The sequence below is a fragment of the Ahaetulla prasina genome, chromosome 1 (genome assembly GCF_028640845.1).
Source record: "Ahaetulla prasina isolate Xishuangbanna chromosome 1, ASM2864084v1, whole genome shotgun sequence".
NCBI lineage: Eukaryota > Metazoa > Chordata > Lepidosauria > Squamata > Colubridae > Ahaetulla > Ahaetulla prasina.
Genome location: NC_080539.1, coordinates 296,441,261 through 296,456,102, shown reverse-complemented (window position 1 = coordinate 296,456,102; position 14,842 = coordinate 296,441,261). Strand labels below are relative to the sequence as shown.

Genomic DNA, 14,842 nt, shown 5'->3' with positions numbered 1-14,842 from the left:
CTGTTCCAGTCCGGTTTCCGGCCCGGCTACAGCACGGAGACGGCTTTGGTCGCGTTGGTGGATGATCTCTGGAGGGCCAGGGATAGGGGTTGTTCCTCTGTCCTGGTCCTATTAGACCTCTCAGCGGCTTTCGATACCATCGACCATGGTATCTTGCTGCGCCGGTTGGAGGGATTGGGAGTGGGAGGCACCGTTTATCGGTGGTTCTCCTCCTATCTCTCCGACCGGTCGCAGACGGTGTTGACAGGGGGGCAGAGGTCGGCCCCGAGGCGCCTCACTTGTGGGGTGCCGCAGGGGTCGATTCTCTCGCCCCTTCTGTTCAACATCTATATGAAGCCGCTGGGTGAGATCATCAGTGGCTTCGGTGTGAGGTACCAGCTGTACGCTGGTGACACCCAGCTGTACTTTCCACACCGGGCCACCCCAATGAAGCTATCGAAGTGCTGTCCCGGTGTTTGGAAGCCGTACGGATCTGGATGGGGAGAAACAGGCTCAAGCTCAATCCTTCCAAGACAGAGTGGCTGTGGATGCCAGCATCCCGGTACAGTCAGCTGAGTCCTTGGCTGACTGTTGGGGGCGAGTCACTGGCCCCGATGGAGAGGGTGCGCAATCTGGGCGTTCTCCTGGATGAACGGCTGTCTTTTGAAGATCATTTGACGGCCGTCTCCAGGAGAGCTTTCCACCAGGTTCGCCTGGTGCGCCAGTTGCGCCCCTTTCTAGACCGGGATGCCTTATGCACGGTCACTCACGCCCTCGTGACGTCTCGCCTGGATTATTGCAATGCTCTCTACATGGGGCTCCCCTTGAGGGGCATCCGGAGGCTCCAGTTAGTTCAGAATGCAGCTGCGCGGGTGATAGAGGGAGCCCCTCGTGGCTGCCGTGTTACACCTATCCTGCGCAGACTGCACTGGCTACCTGTGGCCTTCCGGGTGCGCTTCAAGGTGCTGGTGACAATCTTTAAAGCGCTCCATGGCATAGGGCCGGGCTATTTACGGGACCGCCTACTGCTACCAAATACCTCTCACCGACCCGTGCGCTCTCACAGAGAGAGACTCCTCAGGGTGCCGTCAGCTAGGCAGTGCTGTCTGGCGACACCCAGGGGAAGGGCCTTCTCTGTGGGGGCTCCCACCCTCTGGAACGAACTCCCTCCAGGACTTCGCCAACTTCCGGACCTCCGAACCTTTCGTCGCGAGCTTAAAACACACTTATTTATCTGCGCGGGACTGGATTAGATTTTAAAGTTATGGGTTTTAAGGGGTTTTTATTATTTATATTATTTTAAATTTGGGGCAATAGAATAAGTTTTTTAATTGTTTTTTAATCTGTATTTATATGTATTTTAACTGCCTGTGAACCGCCCTGAGTCCTTAGGGAGATAGGGCGGTATATAAATTTGAAAAATAAATAAATAAAATAAATAAATAAAATACTAAGAAGTCAACACAGAAATGGTAAAACAACCCTTAGTTTATCTCAACTAAGGATAAGGTTACATAATTATGGGGAAAAGGTTGAAGGGGCAGGAATGCAGTTTGAGATTTCTGGAAACATAATCAGGCCAAATATATTTATTCTGAATGAGACCAGATATATCCTATGCCAAACATTTATGTATTTTTAAGAAACATTGCTGAATGATTGCAGAAGACTGAATGTTCTATTCGTCAAAAAAGTGAAAACGGATCTAAGCAATATAATCCAAGTCAGTCTAACATCAGTACCTTGGATTAGTCTAGAACAGGAGTTTTCACATCTTTCCATTCTGTGGGACACTCTTAGTTTAAAAAAAGGTTTCTGGGGCTTCTGATGAAGGGTAAATTGTTTAGTGAAAGAAAACTGTCTTTGTTCATGTCTGTCTTTATTTGTCTTTAGTCACTCATGGAAGCCATCAAGTTCCCATGGAATCCAGGAAGACAGTTTGAAAAGCTCTGCTCAACGATAGCAGATCATAAACTGCCCCCTTTCTCCTCTATTTGCCTTTTATGTTACTGTTAACTTTATTTTGATGAGAACCAAATAATGATTTATTTTATTTATTTTTATTTTGTCACAACAATATATGTAGGTATCATACAAAAAGATTATATAGTAAATAAACACATATATGGGTAAATATAAGGAGGTATAAGCATATATATAGGAAGAAGAAAAGAAAAACAATAGGACAGGAACGGTAGGCACGTTTGTGCGCTTATGCACGCCCCTTATGGTCCTCTTAGGAATGGGGTGAGGTCAATAGTAGAAAGTTTTTTGATAAAACTTTTAGGATTATGGGAAGAGACAACAGAGTCAGGTAAAGTATTCCAAGCACTGATGATGCTGTTACAGAAGTCATATTTTCTGCAATCTAGATTAAAGCGGTTGACATTAAGTTTAAATCTATTAGTTGCTCTAGTATTATTGCAATTAAAGCTGAAGTAGTCTTTAACAGGAAGGACATTACAATAGATGATTCTGTGAGTTAAGCTTAGGTCTTGTCGAAGGTGACGGAGTTCCAAGTTTTCTAAGCCTAGGATTTCAAGTCTGGTGGGATAGGGTATTTTACTGTTTTCAGAGGAATGGAGAACTCTTCTTGTAAAATATTTCTGGACACGTTCAATTGTATTGATGTCAGAGATGTGATGAGGGTTCCAAACTGGCGAGCTGTATTCTAGAATTGGTCTAGCAAATGTTTTATATGCTCTGGTTAGTAGTGTGGTGTTTTTGGAAAAGAAGCTACGCAAAATTAGGTTTACAACTCTTAGAGCTTTTTTTGCTATGTAGTTGCAGTGGGCTTTGGCACTTAGATCATTTGACATGAAAACTCCAAGGTCTTTGACGGGATGGGGGTCGTCTGTAAGGTAATGTCCATCTAGTTTGTATTTAGTTTTTGGGTTCTTTTTTCCTATATGTAAGACTGAGCATTTGCTGGTTGAAATATGGAGCTGCCAATTTTTAGACCAAGCGGATAGATGATCAAGGTCGTTTTGAATGATAGATGTATTATCAGTGGTGTTAAATAGTTTGACATCGTCAGCAAAGAGGACACAATTACTTGAGATGTGGTCACAGAGATCATTAATGTATAGTATAAAGAGTGTTGGTCCAAGGACGCTGCACTCTTGACAGGAACAGGATTCGATAAAGCAATGCCTGAATGATGCTGAATGATGCTGAAACAGTATACGCCAAAAATGCCTTGATTTTCATTCTAACCATATCATATTTCTAGATCTTAGTAACAGTACTTAAGAATATTAATTAATATTAAGAATATGCTTAATATTCTTATTATTATCATACTGCACAAATATTTTTCTACACTCTTAATTTTGAGCAGTTGTTGGTTGTGTCACTATGACCTTTAGAGAATAAAGAACAGGATTATAGCTTATTGGGAACGTATTATCACAGTATTTTATTACTTTTGCTTTGTGCATATTTGCCCTCTCCTTTTCATCTGTGACAATATCAAAGTTTGACTCCAAATGGCCATAGACAGAATATATGACTAATGTTCCAAAAATATGTCCCACCATAACAACTAGAAGGCACTGAATTAATCAGAATATGAGCCAGTAGAGAAGTTTTGTCTTGGCAGCTAATATGCTACTGGCAAAATCAAAGTAATAATCAGGTAATATAACCTGATGTTTCAGAAGATGAAAACAGTACATTTAAGAGAACATTCAGACTTGTTTGGATATCCGTCATGAGTTTATTTATAGCATTAAGCGTTTATTTATTATCTATTGGTTCAATGTATGGATTTATAATTTTATTACTGCTTTATCCTATATTCTACAGGCTGTCTAGAAGTTACAAAGAAGTTACAATCTAGCTTCTCTGAATTTAGTGGGTTTAATTTGTACGCAAGAAAACTAGTATGGTGTAGTGGTTAAGGCATCAGACTAGAAAGAAGGAAAACATGAATTCCTGTCCCACTTTAGGCACAAAGCCAGCTGATTGACCTTAGGCCAATCACTTTCTCTCAGTCCTAGGAAGGGGGCAATGGCAAACCCCATCTGAAAAATCTTGCCAAGAAAACTGCAGGGACTTGTTCAGGCAGCCTATGAGAATCTGGGGAAAAAATTGTATGCAAGCACACTACAGAAAACTAAAAATCCAATTGTTTGGTATAATAAAAGGTCATCATGGCTACCATTTTCAGCCATTGGGATTTCTGTACTGTCTGTTTAAAGTTTTGGAAGCTAAACCCAGAATAGCAATGTCTAATTTAAAAAAAAAAAACCTAAAAAGAAGAAAAGCATGCATTTAAAATGCAATGGTTCAAAGAGTATATTTTTTTGTACTTCAGATTGCTTGCATTTAAATGCATCTTATTATTTCCACAACCACAGGAATCAGTTGAAGCAGCTCCATTCCTTATAACACAGTTTGTCATAATACATGTAGAAATCAAAACAGTGCAATGCAATTTATCATTTGCTTCTCTTGTTCCAGCTGCTCATATTTTGTTCCAGATGCTCATATCTACAATAAGCATGCTTAGAATGGCAACTTTAAGATACTATATATAATCTTCAAAAAAACTAGTTTCAGAACAGCGATTGTTTATGTTCATACTACATGTTTACTGTCAATGCTAATTCATGGCTAACCGAACCATGTTTCTCTCCAAGAATCCAACTGTCTGCATTCTCTATACAAACTGAATAATAAATTAAACGCACTAGTTGGAGTCACAAAATATCCTGAGCAATACATTCTCTAATCACAACTTAGCTCAATACAGTATGTTAAGCAACAAGCAGTTTGGTCCTAGTCCTGCCTTAGGCACGAAACCAGCTGAGTAACTTTGGGCCAGTCATTCTCTCTCAGCCCTAGGAAGAAGGTAATGGCAAACCACTTCCAAAAAATGTTGCCAAGAAAGCTGCATGGACTTGTCTACAAAGTCATCAGGAGTTAAGACTAACCTGAAGGTGTCCCTATACACATACATACTGCACATGTCACACAAAAATCAGTATTTCAGAATAACTTGTTTTAGGGTTTTTTTTAAATGCTTATTCTATTCAAGAATGCTGAATAGACCACAGACCAGAGCTGGAATAAAAAAATGGGAAATTCTAACTCTATCTCCTTAATAACTCTCAGACATCAGATTAACAGAAAGAATGCTTATGTATTTTCAATTGAACCAATACTTTTAGCCAGTGATGGGATTCAGCCAGTTCGCACCACTTTAGGAGAACCGGTTGTTAACTTTCTGAGCAGTTTGGTGAACTAGTTGTTGGAAGAAATCATTATGGCAGAGAAACTGTTGTTAAATTATCTGAATCCCACCACTGCTTTTAGCCTTTTTATATTCATATTTGACATCATAATATAGCAACTGGGATAAGACAAACAATCCAAAAAGAGAAATAACAATTTGTGCCAATACCATTCTCTGCTTTGTAGGATTTTGTGCGACTCACCATTATCCCATCAGAACTATTCAGAAGAGGAGGGGGTCCTTTCCATTGCCTGGCAAAATGAGTTCCTTTGGTATGTCATTCCATAGATAAAGTTACAATGCATGGTATATGTTGCTGATCTAGGACATGTGTTCTGAGTCTGTAAATCTGGGAGTATTTTACCACTAAGAACAACATGGTGAAACAGAATCTAAATTAAGAACAAAAGCATTTCTCAGTCTTGAGCTCAATTGAAAACAAACACTTTTGAGTTTTTAGCTAGCATAGCAAAGACAACATACTGCTTCCTGAAGCTACCAAGCAACCTTGTTTATAGTCATTCTCTCATTTATTTTTGTATCAAACACAGATTGTTTTCATTCATGGTAGTCAGTCAGCAGTATCAAGCATAAGTTAATAGTTGGCATATTACTGATAAGTAAATGTAATATTGCAATGGAAGTATTATTCCCCTTTTCTATTCTAATTACTGATTGGATTCACAGTAGTAAGCTATGATGTTGACTTTTACTTTGAATATTGTGTCATCTTTTTAAAATTCAGTCTGATTATGAATCTGGCTGGTGTGTTCAACAAATTATAGTTTCAAATATCCTGTATTGGTATGATGAATAGTTCAGCCAAAGGTTGGGTTCTTAAAGATCACCTAGTCCAATTCCTTTCAACATGAAGATCTGCTGCTATAGTATCCCTGATATTTGGATTCTAAATATCTTTAATCACCAGAATCTGCTTAAAAACCTAGTAACATACAATCCGCTCTTTTCTATGGTACAAAAAATACAATCAGAAAGTTCTTTCTAATATTTCACTGAAATTCTTTTGATGGTATCAGTTGGCTTTTAAATGTCTTCTCCATGGAACTACATCCATTTCTTTTAACGCTGCTGCATAGAATTTGCTTGCCAAACCCAATCTGTCAATTTTCTCTGAACATGTTCCTAATTGCCAAAAAGCATTGCTCAGTTGTGCAGACTACTCCAAGTGAGGCTTGATCAAAGTGAAATAAAATTACAATATTATTACTCATGATCAGGACATTATACTTTTGTTGATACAGCTAAGAGCTTTGTTGTTGTTAGTTGCGAAGTCATGTCTGACCCATTGCGACCCCATGGACTAAGTTCCTCCACGCCTTCCTATCCTCTACCATCCTCTGGAGTCCATTTAAGCTCACGCCTATTGCTTCAGTGACTCCATCCAGCTACCTTATTCTCTGTCGTCCTGTTCTTCTTTTGCCCTCAATCTTTCCCAGCATTAGGGTCTTCTCCAGTGAGTCCTTCCTTCTCATTAGATGGCCAAAGTATTTCAGTTTCATCTTCAGGATCTGGCCTTCTAAAAGCAGTCAGGGTTGATCTCCTCTAGGACTGACTAGTTTGTTCACCTTGCAGTCCAAGGGACTCGCAGGAGTCTTCTCCAGCACCAGAGTTCACAGGCCTCAATTCTTTGGCGCTAAGCCTTTCTTATGGTCCAAATTTCACAGCCATACGTTGCAACTGGGAAAACCATAGCCTTGACTATATGCACTTTCGTTGGCAGGGTGATGTCTCTGCTTTTTAGTACGCTGTCTAGATTTGCCATAGCTTTCCTCCCCAGGAGCAAGCGTCTTTTAATTTCTTGGCTGCAATCCCCATCTGCGGTGATCTTGGAGCCCAGGAAAATAAAATCTGTCACTACCTCCATTTCTTCCTGTTGTGATTCCTGATTTCTTCATGATGTGAGCTAAGAGCTGCATTTGCCTAAATCAGACTTAAATCAGTTACTAAAATTCTGAGTTCTTTTTCTTACATATTAATAAGAAATATTAGTGTCTATAACATTCTCAGTCATCTAGGTCATGGTTGTCCCAAAGGTGTTTTTTCAAAAAACAATTGGACTTTGTTTTTCTTTGAAGATGTTTTGCTTCCCATCCAAGAAGCTTCTTCAGTTCTGACTGAATGTTGGAAGATGGAAGGATTTATATATTACATATTAGTGCTTTTCACACAGTGCTATCATTTTGCTTCCATTATTTCAGGTTTTTATTCAAGATATTTACTGTTTGAGGTGGAACGGCAGATAATGCCATGTCCCATTGCATATACAAGAGCTGAACGGAATGGCAGTTGAATTATTTTTTGATATGGTAACAGAATGGCATTCTTCACTGTATTGCATGATGACAGACAATAGGTTTTTTGTATATTTTCCATCTTAAATATTTTGAAAATATTTTCTTTTGGACTACAAAAGAGCTAAGCAAATTATTTACCATATTTTTCGGACTATAAGATGCACCAAGATTCGGACTATAAGACACACCAAGATTTTGAAGAGGTAAGCAAGAAAAAAAAAAGTTTTTGCCCTCCCCAGCCACCAGGAGCACTCTGCAGGCCTTCCAAACCCGCTGCGTGCTCTGTTTATGCAAAAAATGGGCGCGTTTTTCACAAAAACGGGGGCGTTTTTGCCCTCCCCAGCCCACAGGAGCACTCTGCAGGCCTCCCAAAGTCTCCGTGCATTCTGTTTATGTGAAAAACGAACCTGTTTTTTGCAAAAACGAGACATGAGGGGCGGGGCTTCAGGAGGCCAAAAATGGCTGCATTCGGTGTATAAGATGCACCAACATTTCCAACCTCTTTTGGGTGGGGGAGAGTGCGTCTTATACTCCAAAAAGTATGGTAGCTAAATATATACCCCATTTGAAAATAAGGGGAAAAATTAAAAGTACTTAGTGACTGATTTAGTTTGGATCTAACCCAGTCTTTGGCTTTATGAAACCAATTGTGTAATTTTTGCTAACCATTTGATAGCAATAGCAATACACTTAGACTTATATACCACTTCACAGTGCTTTTACAGCCCTCTCTAAGTGGTTTATAGAGTTAGCATATTGCCCCCAACAATCCGGGTCCTCATTTTACCACCTCAGAAGGATAGAAGGCTGAGTCAACCACACTACACAACAACTGTCTGGTTTCATGGCTACTATGCCATAAACAATGGTTTAAAAATCATACTAGTGGCATTCCCAAGATACATTAAATATAAAAAACCCAAATGGGTTTAGTGTGCTGCAGGAACCCAGACGGCAGATATAACTAAATTAGCATATTACTGGTTTTATTTAACTGAGCTAAATAACATGTTTATGTTAATTACTTAATTATATAAAGATAGGTGGCAAGCTAGAAAGGAAGAAAAACATGACCAGAAATCAACATGCAGTGCAATCAACACAGTGCTTCAGGAACTGGTTTTCAGGTACTATATTAAAAGTCAAAAACACTCCGGCTGGTAATGACAGAAAAACACCAATTCCTCAGCATTTCTTTTTTGTAAGAGCACAACATCTCTGGCATTGACTAGATCCAAGCTCTCTAAAATGCAGAACTTCTTTGGCAGGGATTCATGTTCTCACATGTCCACAGCTGGCACAAGATGAAGGAAAAAGGATTCTAGTAGAGAGGAAGGAAAGGAACTTAACTCAAGAGAGAAAATAATTAAAAGTTTCAAAATTGCTCTATGAAGAGTAAGCCCTCAATTAGAGATGGAATATATAAACCGCTTCACTGAAAAGGCCAAGTTTCATCAAAGGAACCAAGAATTCAAGGCTGAGAAACAGAATCAAACATGGTGTAGCTAAGAATGTGAACTTTGAGTCAAAGTTCCCGGATGAATAGCCAAAAAAATTCAAAAACAGGCCACAGGAAAATCATCATGTCTGAACTCTGGCATGTAAAATGTAATTACAATAGAAGATAATATGTTAGCGCAGGATTGAATAATTATCACATTTTCTGGAGTCTTTGGTGCTCTCTGAGTTTGGTGGTTACCTGATTATGTTATCTAATCCAGTAATGAAATGTTTGCAAGCAAACAACCAAGCTCAGAGCACCAAGGACTCCAGAAAATGTGATAATTATGTTGGCCTAATTTACAGTGCTGTTGTAAGTAATACAGGTAGTCCTTGACTTATAACCACAATTGAGATCAGAATTTCCATTGCTAAGTAAGTTGCTCGTTAATTGACTCATGCCCAATTTTATGAGTTTTGCCAGATTTGGTAAGGAAATCACTTACCAAAGTGTAGTTAAGTGAATCACATGCTCATTAAGTGAATCCAACCTCCCCCATCAGAAGCCAGCTGGAAAGGTTGCAAATGGTGTTCATATGTCTCCGGGACACTGCAACTGTTGTAAATACATGCTGGTTGCCAAGTGCCCAAATTTTGATCATGTGACTGTGGAAATGCTGCAATGTTTAGAAGTGTGAGGACAAATTATAAGTTATATTTTTGCGTTTTTATAACTTTGAACATTCACTAAAAGAATGGATGTACATCAGATGGATGCACTTATACTTAAATTGTATTTTACAACTGCACTTGTACTTGAATTGTATTTTACAAAAACTAAACATATTTAATAGGAACGCGGTGGCTTACTGGGTAAGACGCTGAACTCGTTGATCGAAAGGTCAGCAGTTCAGCGGTTCGAATCCCTAGTGGCGCGTAACTGGGTGAGCTCCCGTTACTTGTCCCAGCTTCTGCCAACCTAGCAGTTCGAAAGCACGTAAAAAATGCAAGTAGAAAAATAGGGACCACCTTTGGTGGGGAGGTAACATCGTTCCGTGTGCCTTTGGCATTGTATTATGCCGGCCACATGACTACGGAGACGTCTTCTGACAGTGCTGGCTCTTCGGCTTTGAAACGGAGATGAGCACCGCCCCCTAGAGTCGGGAACGACTAGCACATATGTGCGAGGGGAACCTTTACCTTTACCTTAAGCATATTTATCAAAAACTGAGCAACATTTTAGAACTTATTTCACCACCTAGTTTCCATATTGGTAACATCCTTAACTTCAGCAATTAGTTTTGACTCCCTTGTTGGGCTACATATCAATACCTCCTGTTTAAAAAATTGCAAATTAACTATTTTCATTTCAAATAAACCTGATTTTCCTTCTGCAAGGAAGTTGATGAGTTGATGGGGCAAGCAGTACTGTTTGTGGAAACAGCAGCTGGGAAGAAAAGTTGTTATATTATTCCTCATTAAACAAAGCAACTGACATTGCAATTTCTGAGTACCAATGAAAAGTAATTTTTGAAACATAACTTCTACAAGTATATTGAACATAAATGTTGTGATGAGTAAAGAAAAAATATGCACATAAATATGTTTTGTTGTAATTAAATGCCATATAGAAAATATTGTGAATATGGAATATTTACTACAACATAGCAGAAGGGATTTTGGAAGCACCCATTTAACTTGTATGACTTTTGTGTGCATATGACAAAAAGTGTTTATAAGATAGTTTACTCATCCCCAAAAGGAATCTGAGTTAATTCTTCAAAGAACACCTGATATGACAGCCCTGGGGAACAAACAGTCTGAATAAGATTAACTTGATTTGGTTTCTCTTGTCACAATTACCTATAGTCTCACAGCCAAATAATACTATTAGCAAGACCTTGAGAAATACAATAAAGCACCTGGAGGAGGGTTGCTATTCTCTTCAAAGAATTCTGTTGAACAACTGTAAGTCAATCCCAAAAAAGATTCAAATGTGTTTTTCCAAACCTTGCTTACTTTCACTAGATATTTCACTAGCTATTAAACAAATAATTATTCAGCAACTTTTTAAAAAAAAAATGTATTCTCCCCTCCAGCCCCCAAGATATAAAGTGCAATGATAACATTACAAGGCACTCTAAATGGCATAGGGGCAATTTAATGACTAAGATTTTCCTTTCTCAACAGAGACTCAGTTTTGAAGTATTAGATTTTAAATTCCCCATACAGCAGAAATGTAAGATTAAAACTAAACTTAGTCAACTATGTAAGTATATATATACTGCACGAATCAAGAAGAGGGCCGTGAAAATAGTTACAGATCCCTCACATCCAGGACATAAACTGTTTCAACTCCTACCCTCAAAACGACGCTATAGAGCACTGCACACAGAACAACTAGACGCAAGAACAGTTTTTCCCCGAACGCCATCACTCTGCTAAACAAATAATTCCCTCAACACTGTCAAACTATTTACTAAATCTGCACTATTAATTTTCTCATCGTTCCCATCACCCATCTCCTTCCACTTATGACTGTATGACTGTAACTTTGTTGCTGGTAATCCTTATGATTTAGATTGTTTAGATATTGATTGCTTCCTGATTGCTTATTTGTACCCTATGATTATCATTAAGTGTTGTATCATTAAGTGTTAGATTTGTACCCTATGACCATCATTAAGTGTTGTAAGTGTTGTACCTTGATGAAGGTATCTTTTCTTTTATGTAGACTGAGAGCATATGCACCAAGACAAATTCCTTGTGTGTCCAATCACACTTGGCCAATAAAAAATCTATTCTATTCTATTCTATTCTATTCTATTCTATTCTATTCTATTCTATTCTATTCTATTCTATTCTATCTAAAGTTTTATAGTTGAAGTGGTTTGCAGAATACATTTATTATTAAGGTAATCTTTATTTTATGGTTTTCTAATTGTTTTACCTGTGAAGCTGCGGTGAAATCCGGCCAAAACTATCTGGATTGCACAAACTGGTAATGCCAGGGGCGGGAGGCTCCACCCACCTGCCGGGACATCATTATGTCCCGTTTTTTATCCTCTGCACATATCCAAAAGAAGCACGTGTGTGCATAGCTCGCATGCACTCCTGTGCACTCCCATTCCCAAACCGGTAGCGAAGGTAAGTGGATTTTACCGCTGCTGTGAAGACCAAGATGATATGTCAATTTTTTATTTGGCCTTATCTTTTTGTTAAGACAGAGAACTCAAAATGATTTTGATCCACTCAAAAACCCACTAGCACTTCTAGGTGACTGTTAACCTACGGTTCTATAGGCAAAAAAAAACCTAATAAAAGGCATTAGGGTGACTAATGGTCCAGTATACCAACCATCTATTCAACTGACAGCTAGATGGCTGTGGTGTAGAAAAAAATTAGCCATCTTCACCCCAGTTTTGTTTCTAATTCACTCCCCAACACTCAAGAAGAGAAGGAAACGGAATAATAATGATGATGGTGCCTAGCATTTCCTATTTTAATAGGTCCTCTTTAGGCTCACATCTCCATGTCCAAAGGCCAGAAGAGCACCTTAAGCTTGTTTGTATGATACAACCTGACTGCTACATCCTAATTCAAGTAGAATACATAACTACTACAATAATTTTGAAAATTCTGTATATTTCTGAGACAAAATAATTAGGGTTCACACAACACAATAACCCAATTAAATAAGTGCAGTTACACAGAGTAGACAATAGGGGGTGGATGAAAATTATAAAACATTTAGATATTAAGCATTTTTATAGATATTTTACAGTAGTAAATGAAATTTCCTTTGTAGTGATTAGATTCCCACATTGTGTTAAGCCATAATTTTGTGATCTATGATTTACTAATTAAACCACAATTGCTGGGCTCTCACAATTCACCAAAACATATTGTATTGCAGTTTGTTTAATTTAGGGTTTTGTGAACCCAGGAAACAGGTGTCTGGTAGATCTTACAACTGTCCCATGGTTCAACAAACTATGGCTTATCAATATGTGAATCACGCCATTTTCCTCAGAAGCACCACTGCCCAGAGAACCAGATGATGAACAATCACTTGTTTGGGCTGTTATGTAACATAGCATTTCTTTCTTTCTTTCTTTCTTTCTTTCTTTCTTTCTTTCTTTCTTTCTTTCTTTCTTTCTTTCCTCCTTCCTTCCTTTTATTTTCTTCTCTCTCTCTCTCTCTCTCTCTCTCTTTCTTTTCTCTCTCTCTCTCTCTCTTTTGTATGCTAACTGTCTCATGTAGAGCAGGGGTGAAATCCAGCAAGTTCTGACAGGTTCTGGATAACTGGTAGTGGAAATTTTGAGTAGTTCGGAGAACCAGTAAATACCACCTCCTGCAGGCCCCAGAGTGGGGTGGGAATGGAGATTTTGCAATATCCTTCCCCCGGAGTGGCGAGGGAATGGGGATTTTGCAGTATTCTTCCCCCAGGAGTGGTGAGGGAATGGAGATTTTGCAGTACCCTTCCCCTGCCCCGCCCACCAAGCCACGCCCACAGAACCGGTAGTAAAAAAAATTGGATTTCACCACTGATCTGGAGGCGACTCTGGGCAGCTTACCAACATTAAAACCAATAATCATTAAAAGGATAAAGCAATAAATAATGACAATTTATCATTAAAGGGGGGGGGGAGAAGGGAGCACAACATACACGGAGACAGGTGGGGTTCTTCTTCACTCCTATAGCCACCTCGAGAGTGATATTATTACAATATAAGTAAATTGCTTCAAATGGTTATATCCGAAATGGTTACATTGGTAACCATCATTTCCAGTTCCCCCTTCACAGCACAATTTAGCCCCAAGAGCGAGCGAGCACTTCCACTTGATACGCTTGCTTTTCCCGGTCCCCTAAAACAGGGGTCTCCAACCTTGGTCCCTTTAAGACTTGTGGACTTCAACTCCCAGAGTCCCTCAGCCAGCAAAGCTGGCTGAGGAACTCTGGGAGTTGAAGTCCACAAGTCTTAAAGGGACCAAGGTTGGAGACCCCTGCCCTAAAAGGGTCGTTTCTCCACCTCCGACGAGGGGAGGAAAATACCGAGCGGGGCAAGTGGCCCGAAGGACGGCAAGGCGGCAGCAAACGGCGAGGTCATTGTACTCTGCGCCGCCGGGGAAGCAGGCTCCGCCGTAGGCACATCATCCCAGGCAAGAAAGGACCGCGGGAGCCCAGAATCAATTCTTCTCTCCTCCCTCCCGGGAAGGTAACCTTCGCCCCACGGCGAGAAGAGAGAAGCTCCATCTCCATCGCCTCCTCCCTCCTCCTCTTCCCACCGCGCCCGCTGGAGCCTCACCCAGATAATCGAGCCCCGGCTGAGAGAGGCGATCCGCGTTCAGCATCCTGTCAACCGTCTCCCGCTCTCGGCCGCCGGGCCGTTTCTAGGACACCAGACGCTGCCGCGAGGAAATTGACTTCCGGCCAGAAACAAGACCCGGCCGTCGGAATCTCGGAGGAAGAGGATCTTGGTTGCACCAGGAATTCTGTCCTCTTCTTCTTCTCCCAGACTCTTCTTCTTCTTCTTCTTCTTCTTCTTCTTCTTCTTCTTCTTCTTCTTCTTCTTCTTCTTCTTCTTCTTCTTCTTCTTGTAAATGTTCTTCTTCGTGTTGTAAATGTTGTACCTTGATGAACATATCTTTTCTTTTATGTACACTGAGAGCATATGCACCAAGACAAATTCCTTGTGTGTCCAATCACACTTGGCCAATAAAATTCTATTCTATTCTATTCTATTCTATTCTATTCTATTCTATTCTATTCTATTCTATTCTTCTTCTTCTTCTTCTTCTTCTTCTTCTTCTTCTTCTTCTTCTTCTTCTTCTTCTTCTTCTTCTTCTTCTTCTTCTTCTTCTTCTT

General features: G+C 39.8%; 1 protein-coding gene across 1 annotated transcript in view; it reads right to left on the bottom strand.

Moving 5' to 3' along the window:
* CSTPP1 (centriolar satellite-associated tubulin polyglutamylase complex regulator 1) overlaps positions 1–14,452 on the bottom strand; it is a 170,031-nt gene extending 155,579 nt beyond the window's left edge. The window contains exon 1 of the mRNA XM_058161984.1: positions 14,283–14,452. Coding sequence (XP_058017967.1) covers positions 14,283–14,328 — 46 coding nt within the window. The 5' untranslated portion in view covers positions 14,329–14,452. The remainder of the gene's footprint in view (positions 1–14,282) is intronic.
* Between the last annotated feature and the right edge of the window lie 390 nt (positions 14,453–14,842).